The 19,812-nt window shown below is 43.4% G+C and overlaps 1 protein-coding gene across 3 annotated transcripts in view; it reads left to right on the top strand.

Moving 5' to 3' along the window:
- The window catches only part of SKIC3 (SKI3 subunit of superkiller complex), a 244,395-nt gene that overhangs the window by 153,874 nt on the left and 70,709 nt on the right, over nt 1-19,812 (top strand). For all 3 annotated transcript variants that reach the window (XM_068247711.1, XM_068247706.1, XM_068247702.1), the window contains 8 exons: nt 695-756; nt 831-887; nt 990-1,058; nt 1,784-1,858; nt 3,343-3,484; nt 7,650-7,743; nt 9,667-9,744; nt 12,815-12,939. In XM_068247711.1, the coding sequence (XP_068103812.1) occupies nt 695-756; nt 831-887; nt 990-1,058; nt 1,784-1,858; nt 3,343-3,484; nt 7,650-7,743; nt 9,667-9,744; nt 12,815-12,939 (702 nt within the window). The remainder of the gene's footprint in view (nt 1-694; nt 757-830; nt 888-989; nt 1,059-1,783; nt 1,859-3,342; nt 3,485-7,649; nt 7,744-9,666; nt 9,745-12,814; nt 12,940-19,812) is intronic.

The following is a 19,812-nucleotide window of genomic DNA, read 5'->3' as shown; positions in this document are numbered from 1 at the left end:
AGATCTGCTGGAAATAGGCGATTTGACCCATCTATTATACATTTCAGACGAGAAATTGCATGGTGTGTACCAGGCATTGTACACATTGGGCTCCATTCACAAAACTTCTCATAAATGACTTATTTATCACCTTTTTGATAAAAATATCCTTTCAGCGCATTTGCAAGCAAAATTATCACGCAAAGTAAGTTGTTCCTGGTTAACTTCATTTCAATATTACTTTTCTTACCTTAACTATATTATATTTTTGCTCTTTGGTATCTTCAAAAAGTAACATACATAAGGTGAAAACAGGTGAAAAAGCTCTGTGAATCATGCCCAATATTGTGGCTGCACATGGACAGTCATGTAAAGGTCAGTGATGCAGAGCATGTTCTACTCAGTCAGACTTTTTTTTTTTTTTTTCTCCAAATCTCACACACACTCTCACACTCACTATCTGGTGGCATGTACCATCACTAACTTTTACCACAGCTCCCATATTTCTTTCCACAAACTCTTCAGCTCCACTCCTGCCACCCCTGTAGCTGCACCCCTTGTTAACAAGGAGTACAGCTACAGGCACTACTCACACAAACATAGGTGAATCTCTTGATTTTTTACAGTGTTTGTAACACATAAATAAAATATTCTGTGCATTTTCAAGTTAAAATATGATACATGGATCTGTAATATATGTACCCTTGTTTTTCAGGTATTAACAATAATGCTCTAGCACAACATGCTTTCATCAAGTCTATCCAGTGCCAGCCTAATGTGAGTCTATTAGTAATCATTTCCTCAGGGTTTATGTCATGGTAACCAGGTGTTAACAGTCCTCTCATTCACAGAATGCCGCGGCATGGACTAATCTGGGTGCACTGTATTTGGTTAATGAAAACATTGAGGTAAGATGCCATTTAGTATTTCCTCCCCTTCACTGTTGTAAAATTGAGTAGCCATCGGCGTAGCCTGACACAGAGTAAATCATATTTTTTTTTATCTTGAAGCAAAGTCATCAAGCTTTCAAAGTGGCCCAGTCTCTTGAACCATCGTATGTCAGATGCTGGATTGGTCAGGTGAGTACATTCTTGATGTAGAAGCCTAGGCCCTGTATAGTTCACATACACGGAATGAGTCTTGCTTACTGTAAAGCAAAAAAAAAAAAAAAGTACATGCACATAAGTATTCACAGCCTTCGCCATAAAGCTCAAAATTTAGCTCAAGTGCATCCTGTTTCCCTAACCTCCCTAGCGTTCTGATTCACGGCGCACGGCCGTGGGAGGTTTTTTTTAACCTAATTTTTTTTTTTTCATGTAGCTAGCATAGCGCTAGCTACGTGATTCCCCCCTCCCTGCGGCATCCCCCTACCTCTTCCGATCGCCGCCGGCGATCATACCCATCAGGAAATCCCGTTCTGAACGGGATTTCCTGCAGGGCTTCCCCCGTCGCCATGGCGACAAACGGAATGATGTCATCGACGTTGTGACGTCACAGGGAGTCCCGATCCACCCCATAGCGCAGCCTGGCGGTGATTGGCCAGGCTGCGCAAGGGGTCTGCTGGGGGGGGGGCCCTCTTTCATGGCGGGTAACAGTGGATGAGCGTCGGCAAGCGGAAAAATACGTTTTACAAAATAATAATTATTCAAATTGGCACCAAATTGGGGGGGAGGTCAGGACATCTGTTCCTATAGGCTGCTACGAGGTAAATCCGGGACTGCTATTAGTACCTGCCAATGAATTTAATCTTACAATCCTGACACTTGCTGAACAATTTCTGACCTGCTGTGACTTGTCTCTGTAGGCACTGATTGCTGAAACCGTTGGTAGCTATGAGACTATGGATCTTTTCCGACATACTACTGAGCTTAGTATGCACGTAAGTCACAGCTAGAAATTACCCTAAACTAAAAGTAGTTTGTTTTCTTGGAAACGATTTGTTCATGTGAGTAAAATGTAAAGCCTTTCTTATCCCGTTGCTAGTAACAGTAGGTATTTATGAATGACTACAAAATGTAATAATGCTTGGGAAATGGTTTACTGGTATATTTAAATTATTAGCAGGTGAAGTCACTTCAATTATTTAATGCCTCCCTCCATCTTAACTTTTATTTGAATGGTTAAAAGTGTTGGTTTTTTTTGTTACATTTAGTACACATGCTATAATATTATTACATTTAGTGTCCAGTAATTTTATATGAAGCATAAGTCCACAAAATCAACATTTAGTTAGCTATCTGTGAATGATATCCAGGAGACATTGGCTTTGTGCTAAACAGAGAAAATCTGGTCAGTTGACACTATCACTTTTGTTTACCCCTAATGTTGTGTCAAATAATACATTACAGCTTAAAGGGAACCTGAAGCCAGAGGGATATGGAAGCTGCTACCATATTTATTTCCTTTTAAACAATACCAGTTGCCTGGCTATCCTGCTGATTCTCTACCTCTAGTACTTTTAGCCATAGACCCTGAACAAGCACACAGCAGATCAGGCGTTTCTGACATTATTGTCAGACCTTACAAGATTAGCTGCATGCTTATTTCTGGTGTTGTTCAGACACGACTGCAGCTAAATAGATCAGCAGGGCTTCCAGGCCACTGTTGTTTAAAAGGAAATAAATATGGCAGCCTCCATATACCTCTTCAGTTGTCCTTTAATGGACCACTATAGTGAAAAATGTAAAATTTAAAATACAGGTGTGCACATGCTTACTGTATAATATTTACATTTGTACAGTAAAATGCAGTATAAATACTTTTCTCCTTAGTGCTTTGCTTACAGTAGACAGTAAAAATCTGACAGGCTTTGGACTAGTTCAACTTCTCATGGGGATTCTCTCTATGTTCTTTATGCTAAATTCAAATAATTGGTTATTATTTAAATGAATCCCTTAAATTCTGAGTAAATTCCTAACAAAACACCTCAAACACATCAGATGACACCAGGATTATGCTAGGAAACACTTGGCCCTTACTGGAGCATTTTAAAATGCCACAGCTGTATTTTAATTCACAGTGTTGATGCAGAGAATCATGCTGTCTGATGTTCTGTTTATCCTTTCTGCTTTGTGCATTCTTAATTAGATAGCTTAGCTTGGGTGCTGAGTGGAGTGGAGTATGCTTATGTTGTTATGGGGTTAGCTGTTCCCAGCACACCATTATACAAGCTAGCTGAGGCTTTTACAGTGGATTGCTCTGGTGTACTTAAACATTGGTGGGATAAAGTCTAATGAAATGAGTCCTCTGTTCCTAGTTTCATGTTAACCTTTTGAGCTCTGTTAAAGTGTATCCTTCAGATAAAGTTATTTTAACAACTTACAAACTGATTCTGAATAGTCTGTTTAAATGTTTTATTCACAGACGGAGGGGGCCAATGGATACGCTCACTGGGTGTGTACGACTCTACAGGATAAAAGCAAGAGAAACACAGAGCTGTATCGTTATAGCATTGTGCAAATGAATGCTGTGTCTGCCGCTCATCTGGCACTGAGCAAATATACAGGTACTTAAAGTGTTCACTCGTCATATAAGCAACCGCATTACTGAATTGTTTGTGTCCAAGGCAGAGGCGAGAGAGGCTCCAGCCTAAGGGCGCAGTGTAGGCTGTCATTCCCCTATTGTGTTTGAAGCAAAGAGAAATAAGAAAAAAGTATACATGGCAGTGACTGCCGAGCCAGATAACTAGAGATTAAGATGTGTGTGTGTGTGTGGGGGGGGGGGGGGGGGTGTGCTGGGGCACCTCTTAAGGGGCCCATACACCTAACGATTTTCCGCCAATATACAGCAGATTCGATCACTGTGATCGAATCTGCTGTGAAATCGTTGTGCACACGCTGACAGAACGAGCAATTTCCGTCTGAAATCGATCCGTCCCATCAATCCAACCGTGCGGAAGATTTCGCTCGATCGCCTGCGGGTCGGGAGTGCGTCGATAGCGGCGTTCGAATGCCTGATGACCGACGCCAGCGGCGATACATTACCTCATCCGGCCGGCGCGTGTCCCCGCTGCTCCTTCTCCGCTGGGCTCCGGCAGGCTTCACTTCTTCCTGTCCGGACAGGAAGTTTAAACAGTAGAGCGCCCTCTACTGTTTAAACTTCCCCAGCAGGAAGTACAGTGAAGCTGGAGCCGAGCGTGGAGAAGACAGCGGAGACCAGGGGACTTGCGCCGGCCAGATCAGGTAATGTATGCGAGGTGGGGGGGGGGGGGGTGCTTTGGCAGCGGCAGCTTCACAGATTGTGATCGGTTTCATGCTGAAATCGATTTACAATCTGTTTGCAGTAAAGGCAGCCATACGATCCCTCTCTGATCATATTCGATCAGAGAGGGATCTATCTGTTGGTCGATCTGATGGCAAATTGACCAGTGTATGGCCACCTTTAGTCTAATAGCAATCAGTGTGTGACGGCTGGGGTGGGAGGGATGGAGGGGTGCACTTTGGTGTCTCAGCCTTGGGTGCTGGAGGACCTTGTCCCTGCCCTGTCTGTGTCCAACCATAAAAATTGGAAAGATAAATGTATGATACATTCTCTCCGTAGCTAAAATAAATAAAAACACATGCTGCACTTGGATGCAAACGAGTATAGATGAGCAGAAATTTTGAAAAGTTGATGATTCAACAGGAACCAGACTTTGCAGAGGCTGACCCTTAACTTTTAAATGAGTAGCATGTAGACTGGAAAACAAACAAAAACATGTGCACAGCACACAAAGTCCCGGTCAACTGGAATTTAGGCATACGGGGAGAGGGGTTTCTAATGGGGTGTTCCTTTCTAAGTTTGCAGAGCACAGTCCATCTTCTTCATTCCTGCAGCTCCAAGATGCTCTTCTGCTTCCTCGAATGGTTCCCCGGCGTGTCACCTGACCCACATTGGCGAATCGGCTACTTTCGGTGCAACATTGCTGTGATGATTTGGGCAGAGCTATAGGCTGTAAGGAGAATAACGGCTATAGCGGAACTCTGTGACTAATTTTGGTGCTGGCAATAGCCGGTACTCAAATTAGAAAAAAACCTAGGTAATTCAGCCACTGGCAGTAGCCGAAGCCCAAATTACGCATTCCCTGAGGTGCTACAACTCGGAGGGAGAATAGTATTTAGTGCAGGCAGGAGTTTCAGCAGGAGCAGGGGGAGCCGACTTTTGTGATCACCCTGCATCCAAATTTGTCTGCTGTGCATGAGGGAAACGCAGCAGAGCAGCTGGGAGATGCAGGAGTGAAGAAGAACAGCAATCAGAGGACTTAAAGGGGCACTACAGCGAAAAACTGTAAAATTTAAAATATGTACAAACATATACAAATAAGAAGTACATTTTTTCCAGAGTAAAATGCGCCATAAATTACTTTTCTACTATGTTGCTGTCACTTTCAGTAGGTTGTAGAAATCTGACAGAAGTGGCAGGTTTTGGACGAATCCATCTCTTTATATGGGATTCTCAGGGATAGATTTATTTTCAAAAACACTTAGGCTGCATTTCCACTTGTGCGGGGGGAATCGTCGCAGGAAAAATTCGCATGCGGATGCGAATTTCGCATGCGGGTCTATGCGAATTTGCATGGATGACGATGTATGCAAATTTAACCATGGCAGTGCTGGTGTGATTTTTCCATTGTTTCTATGCGAATTGGCATGCGAATTAGCATGAAAATTCGCATACCCAAACCGCATGCGAATTTCCTATTAAATACATTGTATGTGATTCGCATAGCGGTATGCGAATTCTGATGGCTCTGCCATGCAAATTTTTTTCTGCACAGAAAAACACAAAGGAATCCGGACAAGTAGAAACAGTCCCATTCACTTGTATTGCTATGCGAATTCGCATGCGAAAAACGCATGCGAATTCGGGATAGTGGAAATGGGCCCTCAGTGAATGGCAGTTGCTCTGTCCAACTGCCAAAAAACGTCTATTGCTTCTGTTGCTGCACTAATGTTTTGTGTGGCTTTACCTTGAACTTGACCTGTGAAGTGTAAAGTGTGGAACCTGAAAATAAGTTTGGCATTACGAGGCAGTGAAACTGCAAACAGAATTGGGTTTAAAGAGAGAGAGTTAAAGTGGACCTGAACTCTTGCACAGGATAGAAGGAAAACCGAGAGAAAAGCATCCATGCCACAGCAGAGATGGCAGATAAGCTCATTTGAAAGCACAGGGTGTTAACAATATGTCTGCTTCCATGAATCAGGAAGTAGAAACAGTGCAGATTTAGTTTAGGATTTGTATCAGCTGTAACAAAGAAATGTTTTAGTTTAAAGGAGAACTGTAGTGAGAGGGTTATGGAGGGTGCCATATTTATTTCCTTTTAAGCAATACCAGATGCCGGGAAGTCCTGCAGTAGTGTTAATCACACCAGAAACAAGCATGCAGCTAACTTGTCAGATGTGACAAAAATGTCAAACACCTGATCTGCTGCATGCTTGTTCAGGGGCTATGGCTAAAAGTATTAGAGGCAGAGGATCTGCAGGTTAGCCAGGCAACTGGTATTGTTCAAAATGAAATCAATATGGCTGCCTCCATATACCCCTCACTACAGTTCTCCTTTAACCATCCTGGCGTTCTATTAAGATCGCCAGGGTGGTGGCGCAGCACTATTTTTTTTTTTCAATCATGTAGATAGCCTAGAGATAGCTACATGCTTCCCCCCTCCCTGTGCCCCCCCCCCTCCGATCGCCGCCGGCTCATATGCCTGCCTGGAAACCCCGTTCTGAACGGGATTTCCTTTAGGACTTCCCCTGTCACCATGGCGACTATCGTGATGACGTCATTGACGTCGTGACGTCATCGGAAATCCCGATCCACCCCTCAGGGCTGCCTGGCACTGATTGGCCAGGCTGTGCACGGGGTCTGGGGGGCCCTCTATCACGGCGGTTAGCGGCGGCGATCAGATTAGCAAAGTGCTAGCTGCGTGTTTTACAAAAAAAATGATGAGCGCCGCCCTCCGGCGGTGGTGGACGAGCTGAGCTCGTCATTACCACCAAGGAGGTTAAAGGCATGCCAATGAGAGGTGCTTGGAGTCCCTTTAAAGGTTATTATGCTGTTGCGTATCTTTTATAGCAGAGAGGATGTTCTGAGTTCAGGTCCACTTTAATTAAGGCATTAGATTAGTACAACAGCCAAGTAAATACAGATTTAAAAAGGTGTCAGTTTGCATTATTCTAATCAGTGCAGGTTTCCTGAACTGAAAATAAAAAGTCAAAATAACCATACACAGGTCATACTTACCTCCTGTGTAGTGTACTCCTCAATCTCTTTCTCCTCTCCTGTGTCCTGTTTGTCCACTGTGATCAATGGAATTTGCCTCCATTTTAAAAATGGCCATTACCCCATAACAGCTGCTTGGTCAGCACACTGTTAAACTGTAATATCACCCACATGAGCCATAGGAAAACATGGACATTACCTTGCATATTCAGTTGTAACTGACAACTGCTGATATATTACTGACAGCAACTGGTATATTTCAGTTTTGACAAAATATTATCAGAACTGGAAGGAATCACTGTAAGAAGAAAATAATGAGCTTCTGAGAGGAACCGACGGCGAGGTTAGTATGTAATATTGATTTGCAGCTACGTCATGTGTTTATTTTAAATAATTTTACTCGCTTCAGGTTCCCTTTAAGAGGAATGATGTTCTTAATGTAATACCCCATTTGTATATTCTTACCTTAACAGAGCGGATCCAGAATGATCCAACAGCGTTTTCAATGCTGGGATATTTAAATGAGCACCTGAAGCTGAAGATCCAGGCTAAGGAAGCATATCGACGGTAAAATCTGAATAATCACAAAAACTATGCCGCCCTGTATTTTGGTATTAGTGTTCATATTTGCAGAACAGTTTCTGTTTTTTTTGTACAGTGTGATTCTTTTATAAGAACTGATAATACGATCATATATTGGCTAATTATAGCAGTCGTCATGGTTCCACATAATAAAATAAAAATTATAAAGTAAATTAAAACTGGTTCTGCATCAGTTTCATGATAATAAGTTTATCAATATTAAATAGTGTGAGGGACCATTGTAAACCAGCTATTCAGATTGCATTGTCAGAGCCTCACACTACACAGATGTAAATTTGGTTGATGTGACAGATCAAATCTGAACCAAGATCTCTGCATTTGGCCACTATTCAATCCGTTTGTTTGCTGTTTGTTATTGTTACTCTTTTTATGATTTTGTGTATCTCTATTTTTCCTGACTAGGTTATTTTAGTATGGCAGCCAGCGGTTCATCAGTGATCCAAAATTGTAATTTAAAGAAATTATTGAAATTCCAGTTACACAGAACCAGAAATATGCGTGAGCCACTCACAATAGAATAACCAGCAAGGCCAACAGTTAACAGACAACTGATTAATCAACTGGCAGTTTATTGTTCGGAAGTTCCAGAATCTGATGATCTTGTGTGAGGCCCCGTTTCCACAGTGATCAGTAGCAATGAAATGAAAATGCTTCACTTCCACTGTTACAATGCAAGATTTGTGGTAATGGACTGCAATGCGTTACCATGCCGCCCACTGTTATACTGCAAAATCCCCACCGCGCTGTGAATATCGCTATAGGTAGAGCATTGCAGTGCTGTGAGCAGCGTTACTGAGCGACAGTTATATCATAACGCTCCACTGTGAACAGGGCCTTAGGGTGGATTCACACTGCCCGTGTTGCATAATGCATGCATTATAGTGTGTGTGAACTGCAAAGAACACCGCACACGTTATAACGTACACTTTAATACAAAGCCCGCATTTAAAATAACGCAACCATTTACAACTCAGTGATGTGAACAGGCTCATAGCATTGTATGAGCAGTCAGTTGACATGACAAATTATTCTGCAACGCAACTAAAGCAGTGAGAATGCACCCTTAGGCCCCGTTTACACTTAATCAGTTGGTATGTTAGTGCGCGTTGGTACGCGTTTTTCCATAGCAGTGCATTGGGAAGAAGATTTCAGTTAAAACGCGTTAAGTGTGAACTATGCCATAGGAAAACATGGGCATTACTTTGAAAATCAGTTTTTTTCAGTTATACCTGAGAGTAACTGATTAAGTGTTAAAGGGTCCTTTTGCACTACAGTATACACATTACCATAACATTGCAGCAGTAGTAAAAAGTTGCATCAAGCATTAGACATGCGATGTGACACATACCATACATTGAAAGTATGCTTCACAGTCACTGTAAAAATGGACGTCCTCCAGTAAACACACAACAAGCCTTGCGTTATCCCAACGGAAGCCACCGTACCCGATGTGAATAGAAATATAATTGCATTAGAGGTAACGTCAATGCTCAAGTAGCGCATGATGTGTGGCCCCCTTTAGATGTAGTTGTTAGGCGATCATTAGCTACTTTGGGTGGCTTTCTCTGTGGAGTTGCTGGCAGCTGTATCAGCCCTTATTTGGGCCATATTGCCCCCCTAGCAGCGATTGCTTTCTTTTCTTAATACATATAGGTGGTCTGAAATAACGCTTACTGCGGGTTTGGAAAATATGACGGAAATCACACAGCTGGTATTTGTCAGCAGGTGATGGTTGCACACTTCTGATGCCGAAGAGCGTATGATTTCTAATGAATCTAGGTCAGGTTTATTACATTACTTGTGACCTGTAACTCAGGAGAACCTTTATGAATGTGCTCCACTGTAAAAGGTATAAATGTTTGTTTCTCTTTTTTTTTCTTTTCTTAGTGTGGTTTCTATACTTACTGACAAGGAAGACAAGGAACGCTATAATCTTGCCATCCGTAATTATGGAAGGTCACTCTGGTAGGAATAAGAATTTTATTGCACAGCTTTATAAATGTAAAACTCTAACGTAAGAACTCTAACCTCCTAACCCAATGTATTATTATTATCATTATTATTAATGGCCTGTCGTTGCCCAGGTATGTATTTGGCTGGAGTTGGCCCCGTCCACTTTTTTTTTTTTTTTACACTAACGCACAATTACTCAATGACCTAGATTGTGAGCTTTTGTGGTCTTTGGCATCAATAATTTGCACTGAAATGAAACAAATCTGATTGGCTGTGGCGCCACCCCCTTTTCTGAATTTGAACCCGTCACCCAGTGACCAACTGTACCAGGTTTGAGGCTTGTGCCATTAACCGTGCAAGAATGGCAGCAATTAAATATTCCCCTTGAAAATCAATAGGTGAATTATGATTGGCTTTTGTAGGCTCCACCCACTTTTCTGAATATTAATCCCAGTCACACAGTGACCAACTGTGCAAAGTTTGAGAACCCTGCCATTAACAGTGTAAGAATGTCTGGAGTTTACATTTTCCCAGTGACATTAGTATTTGTCGTGACCACTTTTTGGTTATGGGGATAAAAAGTATCCTATATGTTGTTCCCGGGAATGTACTATGTGTGTGCCAAATTTCATTCAAATCCGTTCAGCCATTTTAGCGTGATCGAGTAACTAACATCCAAACTTTCACATTTATCATATTCGTAAGATTGATTCATAAACTATATTATATTAGTAAGATTGATCCATTCATCATTCTGTGGCGCTGTACAAAATAAGAAACAAATGTGGGGTACAAAATAATACAGACAATAAACAAAATATAGAATTGGTACAAAATACTATTCAATTCAAACAAACTAAACTCTCTCTAGCCTTTAAGAGACTCTGAAGCCTCGAAAATTAACTGTTTTTAATAGCCGGTCCTTTTCAGCATTGAAGTGAATGTTTACCGGATTAAAAAAGAAAAAGTCAGATACTCACCTAAGGAGAGGGAAGGCTCGGTCCTAATGAGCCTTCCCCCTCCTCTCCCGGTGCCATGTCCCGCGCAGGATCCCCCGTAGCAGTATTCGACCAGTTCGGTCAAATACTGCCACTTCCGCATGCCTTCAGGAGCTTTCAGAAGCCTTCGGGAGCACTCGGGCTCCCGATGACGCGGCCGCTCCATACTACGCATGCGCGAGCGCCCTCTATGACACACTCGCGCGTACGTAGTATGGAGCGGCCCGTCTTCGGAAGCCCGAGTGCTCCCGAAGACCTCCGAAGTCCCTGCGGCGGCGGACGCGAACGGGGGAGCCAGCGCAGTACCGAGGGCACCGGGAGAGGAGAGGGAAGGCTCATTAGGACCGAGCCTTCCCTCTCCTTAGGTGAGTATCTGACTTTTTCTTTTTTAATCCGGTACCCATTGGCTTTAATGGCATAGCTGAAATGCTGCATTCCCGCGGCTAAACGAGGCCTTTATCAACCCAAAATCCCGGGGGAAAATTCCACAGCTTTCAAAGTCGTGGATTTTGCTGCCCGGGGGATGCAGAGCTTTTGGGCTATAGCTCTGCCTCCAGTCACGTCAATCCCCGCGAATCTCTGCCTCCTCCCGCCTCTCTCAGTGAAGGAAGACTGAGAGGGGGAGGCAGTGATCTGCAGGTATTGATGCGAATAGAGGCAGAGTTACTGCACAAAGCTCTGCCTCTAATAGGAAGGAGCCCCGCAATTTGCCCTGGGGATTTCGGGGTGACTACGGTCTCGTTTAGCCACGGGAATGCGGCGTTTCATCTATGCCATTAATGCTGAAAAGGACTGGCTAATAAAAACAGGTTATTTTCAAGCCTTCAGTCTTTCTTTAACATCAACTTTCCTATTCAACACCTAACCCTAGCCGATACCCTTAATTAATACAAGTATTAATAATTTACCCCATCAGCTGAAAACCCCTGAGCGCTGGAAATCAGAGACAAACTTCAGTACTCAAATGAAACTGCATCGGCACTAATTAGGCAGTATATAGCCAGCTGCCAACACCTAAATGAACTGATTTTCCATGTAGGTAATTAATTTTTATTATATGATTAAAACCTGGGTGCGAGTTAGGTTGGTAGTTCTAATATAAAGTGACTCAAGCACCTAGACCTGAAAAATCATAAAGTTAAACTTACCATAAGGAGGCTTCCTAATGCCATGTGCTGTGGAGGGGTGTGTCATTAGTTACAGGGGGCTGATCCTCTAACCTACCATCCACATCTAGTTTGCCATATTCCCCTGGGAGCGACTGCAGTTTGAAGCTTCCAGCAGTGTTGCGCCCTCCCAGCCGCCGCAATGCAGGACTAAAGATGTAATCCATAGATGTGATTACATCTCCTGGATGGTAGATGTACTCATATCTGCGGACTACATCTCCCAGCATGCATTGTGGTGGCATGAAACGTGCAATATCGGTGGGAACTTTAAACTGCGGTCCTCCCTGGGGATTGTGGAGATCTCCATACAGATGGTGGTGGGCTAGAGGAGCAGCCCACCATAGGTAAGTAATGATAAGTAAGGTCAGGTAAGTAATGACACTACCCCCAACCCCTGGCCCCCCCAACAACACAATTGCAAACCTCCTTCATAGGAAGGTTCATTTTCTCATTTTTCAGGTCCAGGTGCTTGAGTCGCTTGACAGATCCTGTTTAGTATGAGAAAGAAAGGACCTGAATGGATTGTCTCCCTAATTATATAAGAAAATTGCTACAGACTGGGGTGGTGATCCCTAGCCGGGGACGTACAAGCCACATGTAGCTGCTATCTTTGTTGGATATTGTGCTTTGTAGTTTCTCGGCTAGTGTTCTGCCATGTAGTAATTGTACTGGAAAATCTGGCCACAGTACACACGTCTCCTAAACACAACCAAAAGAACAAGTTCATTTAGAGAAAACATGCACAGCAACTACCTGACCTGTCAGTGGAGTTTATTATTTCTCATATAACCTGCATTTTTTTCAGTGTGAAATATAGAACAGTGGAAAAAAACGATGAAAGTGTGTGTTGTATTGACTGATGCTATATGAAAGTGACTCTGAAGATAACATGAAAGTGAATTTCTTATCCCTCAGTGCTGCAGGTCAATATGAGGATGCCATCCAGGCATACAAATCATTGGCTCTGACAGAGTTTGATGACCTCACGTGGCTGGCTCTTGCATACTTCAAGAAAGGGCTTCTGCAAGACAGCATGAAAGGTAACATCACTTTTGTGGAGGTCTCAGCTATGCTGCGAGTGTCTGTCATTGAAATCCTCCTTCTCTTCACATCTGCACAGACCATGTTAGGAAAGGTACTACTGGGTCTAATTAGTTTTTGCATAGTGCTCCCATATTCCATGGTGTCATACACTAAAAAACTGTAGCAAAGGAAAAATGTAGGACACTATTGGGAAGACTGGAATGTTGGCACACTAAAAATGTTGCTCCTGGCACCACCCACTACTGACCACACTTACCTTTTGACTGCCTAGATACAAAATTTTGGGCGGTATACTGAAATAAATTCTTTCTTAGCTTGATTTATGCCATACCCCGGTTTTATGCCATAGCCAGGTTTCATGCTATACCCAGGTTTTAAATTCACACATGCTCACTGTTAAACGAAACTGTAAATAGATAAACTGTTTCACTTACCTGGGGCTTCTGGAAGACCCCAGCAGCCATCCTGTCCCATGTCGGTCCTTCACGAGCCTCAGTTCTCCCACTGCCAGCTACTTTCATTTTTGCCGCCGGGCCACTGCACCTGCTCGGCTCTGGCCACGCGTATTCTTTCTTCACGTTCCAGTCTGCAATAGTAGACCGGAACACGTAGAAAGGAAACGCTTGGCAGGGCTGTGCTGGCCTCAACTTACAAGTCAAGGACTGGAACAGAGCGGCGGTGGGAGAACGGAGACTTGTGAAGGACAAGCGTGGGACAGGATGGCTGCTGGGGGCTTGCAGAAGCCCCAGGTAAGTGAAACAGTTTGTTTTTAATCTATTTACAGTTCCGCTTTAAATATCTAAAGGTTAAAATAAATATATATATATATATATATATATATATATATATATATATATATATATATATATATATATTTTTTTTTTTTTTTTTTTTTTTTTAAAAAGAAGTTGGGTGGCTCATTCACACTATGTGAATTGCAGTGAGTTTTGACGCACTGCACATATACTTTCATTTTATCATGCACGCTACAACAGTGAGTTGCTGTGCAGTGCATTGCAACTCTTTGGAGTGATTAAAACTCATAGAAGTGCACAACTCACAAACCCATGTATGAGTTTTTATGCATGCATTTTAAAGGGAACCTTAACTCTACAAATAAAAAAAAAAAAGAAGCGTTTTACTTACCTGGGGCATCCACCAGCCCCCTGCAGCTATTCTGTGCCCTCGCAGTCACTCATGGCTCCTCTGGCCCCCCGCTGCCAGCTAGTTTCTTTTTTTGCCGACTGTGAGTCGGCTGGCCGCCATGAGTACGTTTTTACGCATGCCCGCTGGTGCAGGAAACTATTGCAGACATCAATAGAGTTAAGGTTCCCTTTAATGCATTTCAACTCACTAACTAGTGTGAATGAACCCTAAGGGGCCGTTCACACTATATGCATTGCTAGCCGTTTTTTCAGAACGCGTAGGAAAAGTTTATGCGCATACAAACGGCTAGCAATGTTTTCTAATGGCCTCGTTCACATGTATGCGTATGAGACGCATACGTTTCTCATCCGCATTGCTGCACGCAGTTCTGTGCGTCACGCATAGAAACGGACGCAATGAAAGCCTATGGACGCGTATCAAAAACGCGTACTATTGCGTTTTTAGCGTACGTTTCCCTCTGCGGTTCCCATAATTCTTTTTTTTCCCCTGGGTCACGTGTGTGCAAAACGCAATAGAAAACGCATTAGAACGCAAGAAAAACGCATGCGTTTTTCAACATGCGTTTCTTTGATTTTTTACGCGTTCTTCATACGCTGACAGTCTGAACAGGCCCTAAGGGTATTTATTATTTTTTTACAGGGGAAACAGCAAAAGATGACTTGCTTATTAAATATAAAAGTTTTCAGAAAATGACAGCATGCTATTGATCAGTTCACCCCCAAGGGTTTTTACCCTAACGGACCAGAGCAATTTTCACCTTTCAGCGCTCCTCCCTTTCATTCGCCATTACCTTTTTCACCACTTATCACAGCAAATTGATCAATACCTTGTTTTTTGCCACTAAATAGGCTTTTTGGGGTGATATTTATTTTCAGTAATAACTTTTCTTGTTATGTATTTTAAAGGGGAACAAATACACTATTTCTCCAAGTTCATCCCCTATAGTTTTAAAATAAAGACTGCCACTGTGCATAAAACCCACACATTTGATCTGCCTATTTGTCCTGGTTATCACAAGATATAAATTATGTCACTAGTACAAAGTATGGTGACAATATATTATTTAGAAATAAAGGTGTAATTTTTCTACGTTGTGTTTTTTGTTTTCTCATTGCATACTACCAATGAATTCAAGCCTTTATTTGCAAATATAACAATAATACACCTTCATAGCATACATATTAAAAAGCTGAGTTCCTATGCATTCGCCTTTTCAATTCTGTTACTTTTGGTGTTTTTTGCAAGTGTTTTATTTTGGTACAGAGTATATGGAAATCATTTTATTGCTTCTCATTCAGTTTGCCAAAAAAACAAAAAAGCAGGTGACACATGCATAATCTCTCAAACACCCCAAATTCTCTACTCTTGCTCATCACAGTTCATGAGCTGTGTCAATCATGAGCAGCGCCAATGTATTTTTCAAGGCCATTTTTTGCACCAGAAACAATAGTCATTCTTTCCTAGAAAAACCCCTGGAGTCTCAGAACATTCGATACAGGTCATAAATGATACCATTCTGAATACCAGAGAACTAGACCTACTCAGATATACATATTTTTTCAGCATTTGCACTTCTGCGGTTTTGCTGAAATTGCACCATAACTTTTAAAATGGTATTTTTTTTTTACAGTTTTTTCACTTTGGCACAAAAAGACAATTCAAATGACATGTGCATAATCTCTCAAACACCCCCAAATTCTCTTCTCTTGCTTGCCATGGTTAAAATGATAACCTATACTAGGCCTGAAAGATAAATCGAATTTAAACCGAAATCGCGATCACTAAGATCACAATTTTGGAATCGTCAAAGCGACAATTATCGCGATCATGTCATTTCCACAGGGGGGAAGTTTGAAGAAGTGGCTTCAAACTTTCCCAAAGTCCCGGCGCGGCCGGCCCACAGCGTTGGACATACCTTCCGCACGAGTCCAATGCTGCCCGTTCTCTATCACCATCTGCTGGCTCTTGTGCTTGGCAAAACTCCAGGTTCCATGTCACATGACGTACAGGAAGTATTCCTTGCATTAGAGCTTGCAGGAGAAGAAGTGTAAAGATGGGTATCGCTGGACTCGTGCTGGAAGCTATGTCCAGAACTAATGCATCTTGGGGGACAGAGGAGGCACAGAGAGACACAGAGTGGGCACAGACACAGAGCGGGCACAAAGACACAGAGGGGGCACAGAGAGAGACACAGGAGAGACAGAGAGAAGCAGAGCGGGCACAGAGACACAAAGGGGGCAAGAGAGAGACCCAGAGGAGGCATATAGAGGCAAAGGGGTCACAAAGAGAGACAGGGGGACAGAGGGGTAACAAACAGGCACAGAGGGGGAACAAAGCTTTATTTGAAGGAAATTGTGAATCGAATCGAAATCGCAATTTAAGACAGAAATCGCTCAATTCAATTTTTCCCTAAAATCGTTCAGGCCTACCATATACACATCATCATATAGCGTTTTGGCCACATAATACACTGTTAATCATGAGCAGCGCCAATGTATTTTTCAAGGACATTTTTTTCACCAGAAGCAATACAGTCATTCTTTCCTAGCAAAACCCCTGGAGTCTCATAACATTCGATACAGGTCATAAATGATACCATTCTGAAAACTAGAGAATCAGACCTACTCAGATGTACATATTTTGTAACATTTGCACTTGTGCGGTTTTGCTGAAATTGCACCATATCTTTGAAAATGGCATTTTTTTTTTTACAGTTGTTTTCACTTTGGCACAAAAAGACAATTCAAATGGCATGTGCATAATCTCTCAAACACCTCAAATTCTCTTCTCTTGCTTGTCACGGTTAAAATGATACCCTTTATACAATATCAGATTGCTTTTTGGCCACGCAATACACTATTAACCATGAGCAGCACCAATGGATTTTTCTAGGCCCTATTTTTACTAAATGTAACAATGTAATTCTTTCTTCTCAAAGCCCAAGTGCAGAGTGTAAGAACATACAATGAGGCATTGTTTCCATCTGTGTGCTTCTGTCCGCTTTCCAGCAACATGTATCAATCTCTAACATTGATGTGCTGATAAAAAGCGGACAGAAGAGAATAGAAGTGCACAGATGGAAACAAGGCCTAAAAGAAACAAATGTTACCAATCTGAAAACTAGAGACCCAGACCTACTCAGATAGTTATTTTGTTACATTTGGAACTCACCATTGCAGGTCTAGCAGGATGGAGACAATCCAGAGATCATATGCCAAGGCAAGCCAGTGGTCAGAAGATGGGGGGGTTCTCTGCAGAGTAAAGTCTCTCGCCTTGCAGCAGAAAGTCCAAGTGGGAAAAAATATTTGCAGGTTGTAGGAGTCTTGTGGTTCCTCCAAACTTCTGGGTTTCCTCCCACACCCCAAAACAAGTGGTAATGTGAACTAGTGGTAACTGAGCTTCTTTGAGGGACAGTAAGTGGTAAATAAAAGTAGAGAGGAAAAATTAAAGTCCAGTGAAAATTTCGGGTAATAAAAATAAAAAGTCTAATAGCTGCTAAGTGAATGATATGCCTCAAAGCAGCCGACAACGCAGAGTTCCGGCTGTGAGGGGCACTTTGGGCAGTAGTATCTGCGGTCACTCCGCCTCTTATTCTTGGTGCACACCCGGCATCGCTTCTGTTACTTCTTCTTAATTGGGTTAGGGGGGGATCAGGGCAGGAAAATGTATTCCCCTTAGGCGAACTGCGCCATCCAATTGCATCGCATTGAATTCCTACATAATATTTATGCTTTCATTAATCAGCGACCTTAAAACTTTTCGCATAAATGGGAGTTAGCTTTCTCCATGACCTGCCTTTTTAAAAAGCACAAAAGCATTGTGCATGGCCATTTGCAGGAGGTAAAAAGCTTGTCATGGGCAGGATCATCTTTGGGGACATTGTCTGAATTATCAGCAAAGTGCAGGCATTTCATAAGAGCCTCATAGCGCTGCCTGCTCATTGAAGCTGGAAACGGGTGTGCTGTGCATAAAGTCCTTAGACCAGAAAGTCTCATTTCTAGCTGTTGGACTATGCCCATGTGTAGTGTTAGGGCCAGAAAAACCTTTAGTTCAGGTATGGTAGTGGGCTCCCATTTTTCAGCCAAATAACAGGTGGGCTTCTGGGCAAGATACTGCTGTGCAAACAAATTAGTTTGCTCCACAATGTGCTGCAGCAAATCATCACCCACAAACCGCTGGAAGAATTCACCAGGCCTGAAGTTGTCAGTGGGCACTGATATTGCGCTTGCCCCTGTAAAAGGCGGGACTTTGGGTGCTACATGGTTAGTGGGTGACCAGGTGCCCTGAATTATGTCGTCAGGTACCGGTGGGCGTACCTGCCTTTGCCTGGCTCCCCTCCGGCCTCTGCTGCTAGCTGCAGTTGTGCTACCCACTGAGCCCCCTGCGGTGGAATCTGAAGGGCCCTGGACAGTGGTTCCCCTCTGGCCTGTGCTGCTAGCTGCAGCTGTGTTACCCACCGAGCCCCCTGTGCTGGCATCTGAAGGGCCCTGGACAGTTGTTTCCCTCTGGCCTGTGCTGCTAGCTGCAGCTGTGTTACCCACCAAGCCCTATGCGGTGGCATCTGAAGGGCCCTGGACAGTTGTTCCCCTCTGGCCCTGGACAGTTGTTTCCCTCTGGCCTGTGCTGCTAGCTGCAGCTGTGTTACCCACCGAGCCCTATGCGGTGGCATCTGAAGGGCCCTGGACAGTTGTTCCCCTCTGGCCTGTGCTTCTAGCTGCAGCTGTGTTACCCACCGAGCCCTATGCGGTGGAATCTGAAGGGCCCTGGATAGTGGTTCCCCTCTGGCCTGTGCTGCTAGCTGCAGCTGTGTTACCCACAGAGCCCTATGCGGTGGCATCTCAAGGGCCCTGGACAGTGGTTCCCCTCTGGCCTGTGCTGCTAGCTGCAGCTGTTACCCACCGAGCCCTATGCGTGGGCATCTGAAGGGCCCTAGATAGTGGTTCCCCTCTGGCCTGTGCTGCTAGCTGCAGCTGTGTTACCCACAGAGCCCTATGCGGGGGCATCTGAAGGGCCCTGGACAGTGGTTCCCCTCTGGCCTGTGCTGCTAGCTGCAGCTGTGTTACCCACCGAGCCCTATGCGGGGGCATCTGAGGGGCCCTGGATAGTGGAATCATCATTCCACTGTAAATAGGACACAAAAGAGGACACAAAGGGGGATGAAGGACACATGGGACAAAGGAAGACACAAAGAGGAACGAAGGAGGACCATGGGACAAAATGAGGACACAAAGGGGAATGGAGGAGGACACGGGACAAACGAGGACACATAGGGTAACACGACAAACAAGGACACAAGGGGGGCAGAGGGGGACACAAGAGGTGCAAGGGGTACATAATAATTGGGGGTGAGAACATCCACAAGACGCCCCTGCAGCGCGGATGCTCCAGGTTTAGTATATATATTTCCCCCCTGGTTTTTGTCCTCTCTAAACCTAGGTGCGTCTTATGATCAGGAGCATCTTGTAGTCCAAAAAATATGGTGTATGCTTTTTACCCTTTGTTGAAAGTACCGGTAGATAAAGTGGCCTTCTTGTGTGCCTCATCTTTCCTGTGTAAACCTTTTCATACTAGCATCTTTTCCTCATATTAGTTTTCTGTTGGTTTCTTTTAAGTAACACTTTTATATATATAAATGAATTAGGTTTCCAGAGGTTGTTCTTTAAATGCATGATTTCTAATTCACAAGTAATTACATTTCTCCC

Source organism: Hyperolius riggenbachi, chromosome 1, assembly GCF_040937935.1.
Source record: "Hyperolius riggenbachi isolate aHypRig1 chromosome 1, aHypRig1.pri, whole genome shotgun sequence".
Classification (NCBI taxonomy): domain Eukaryota; kingdom Metazoa; phylum Chordata; class Amphibia; order Anura; family Hyperoliidae; genus Hyperolius; species Hyperolius riggenbachi.
This window is presented reverse-complemented; position numbering and strand designations above follow the sequence as displayed.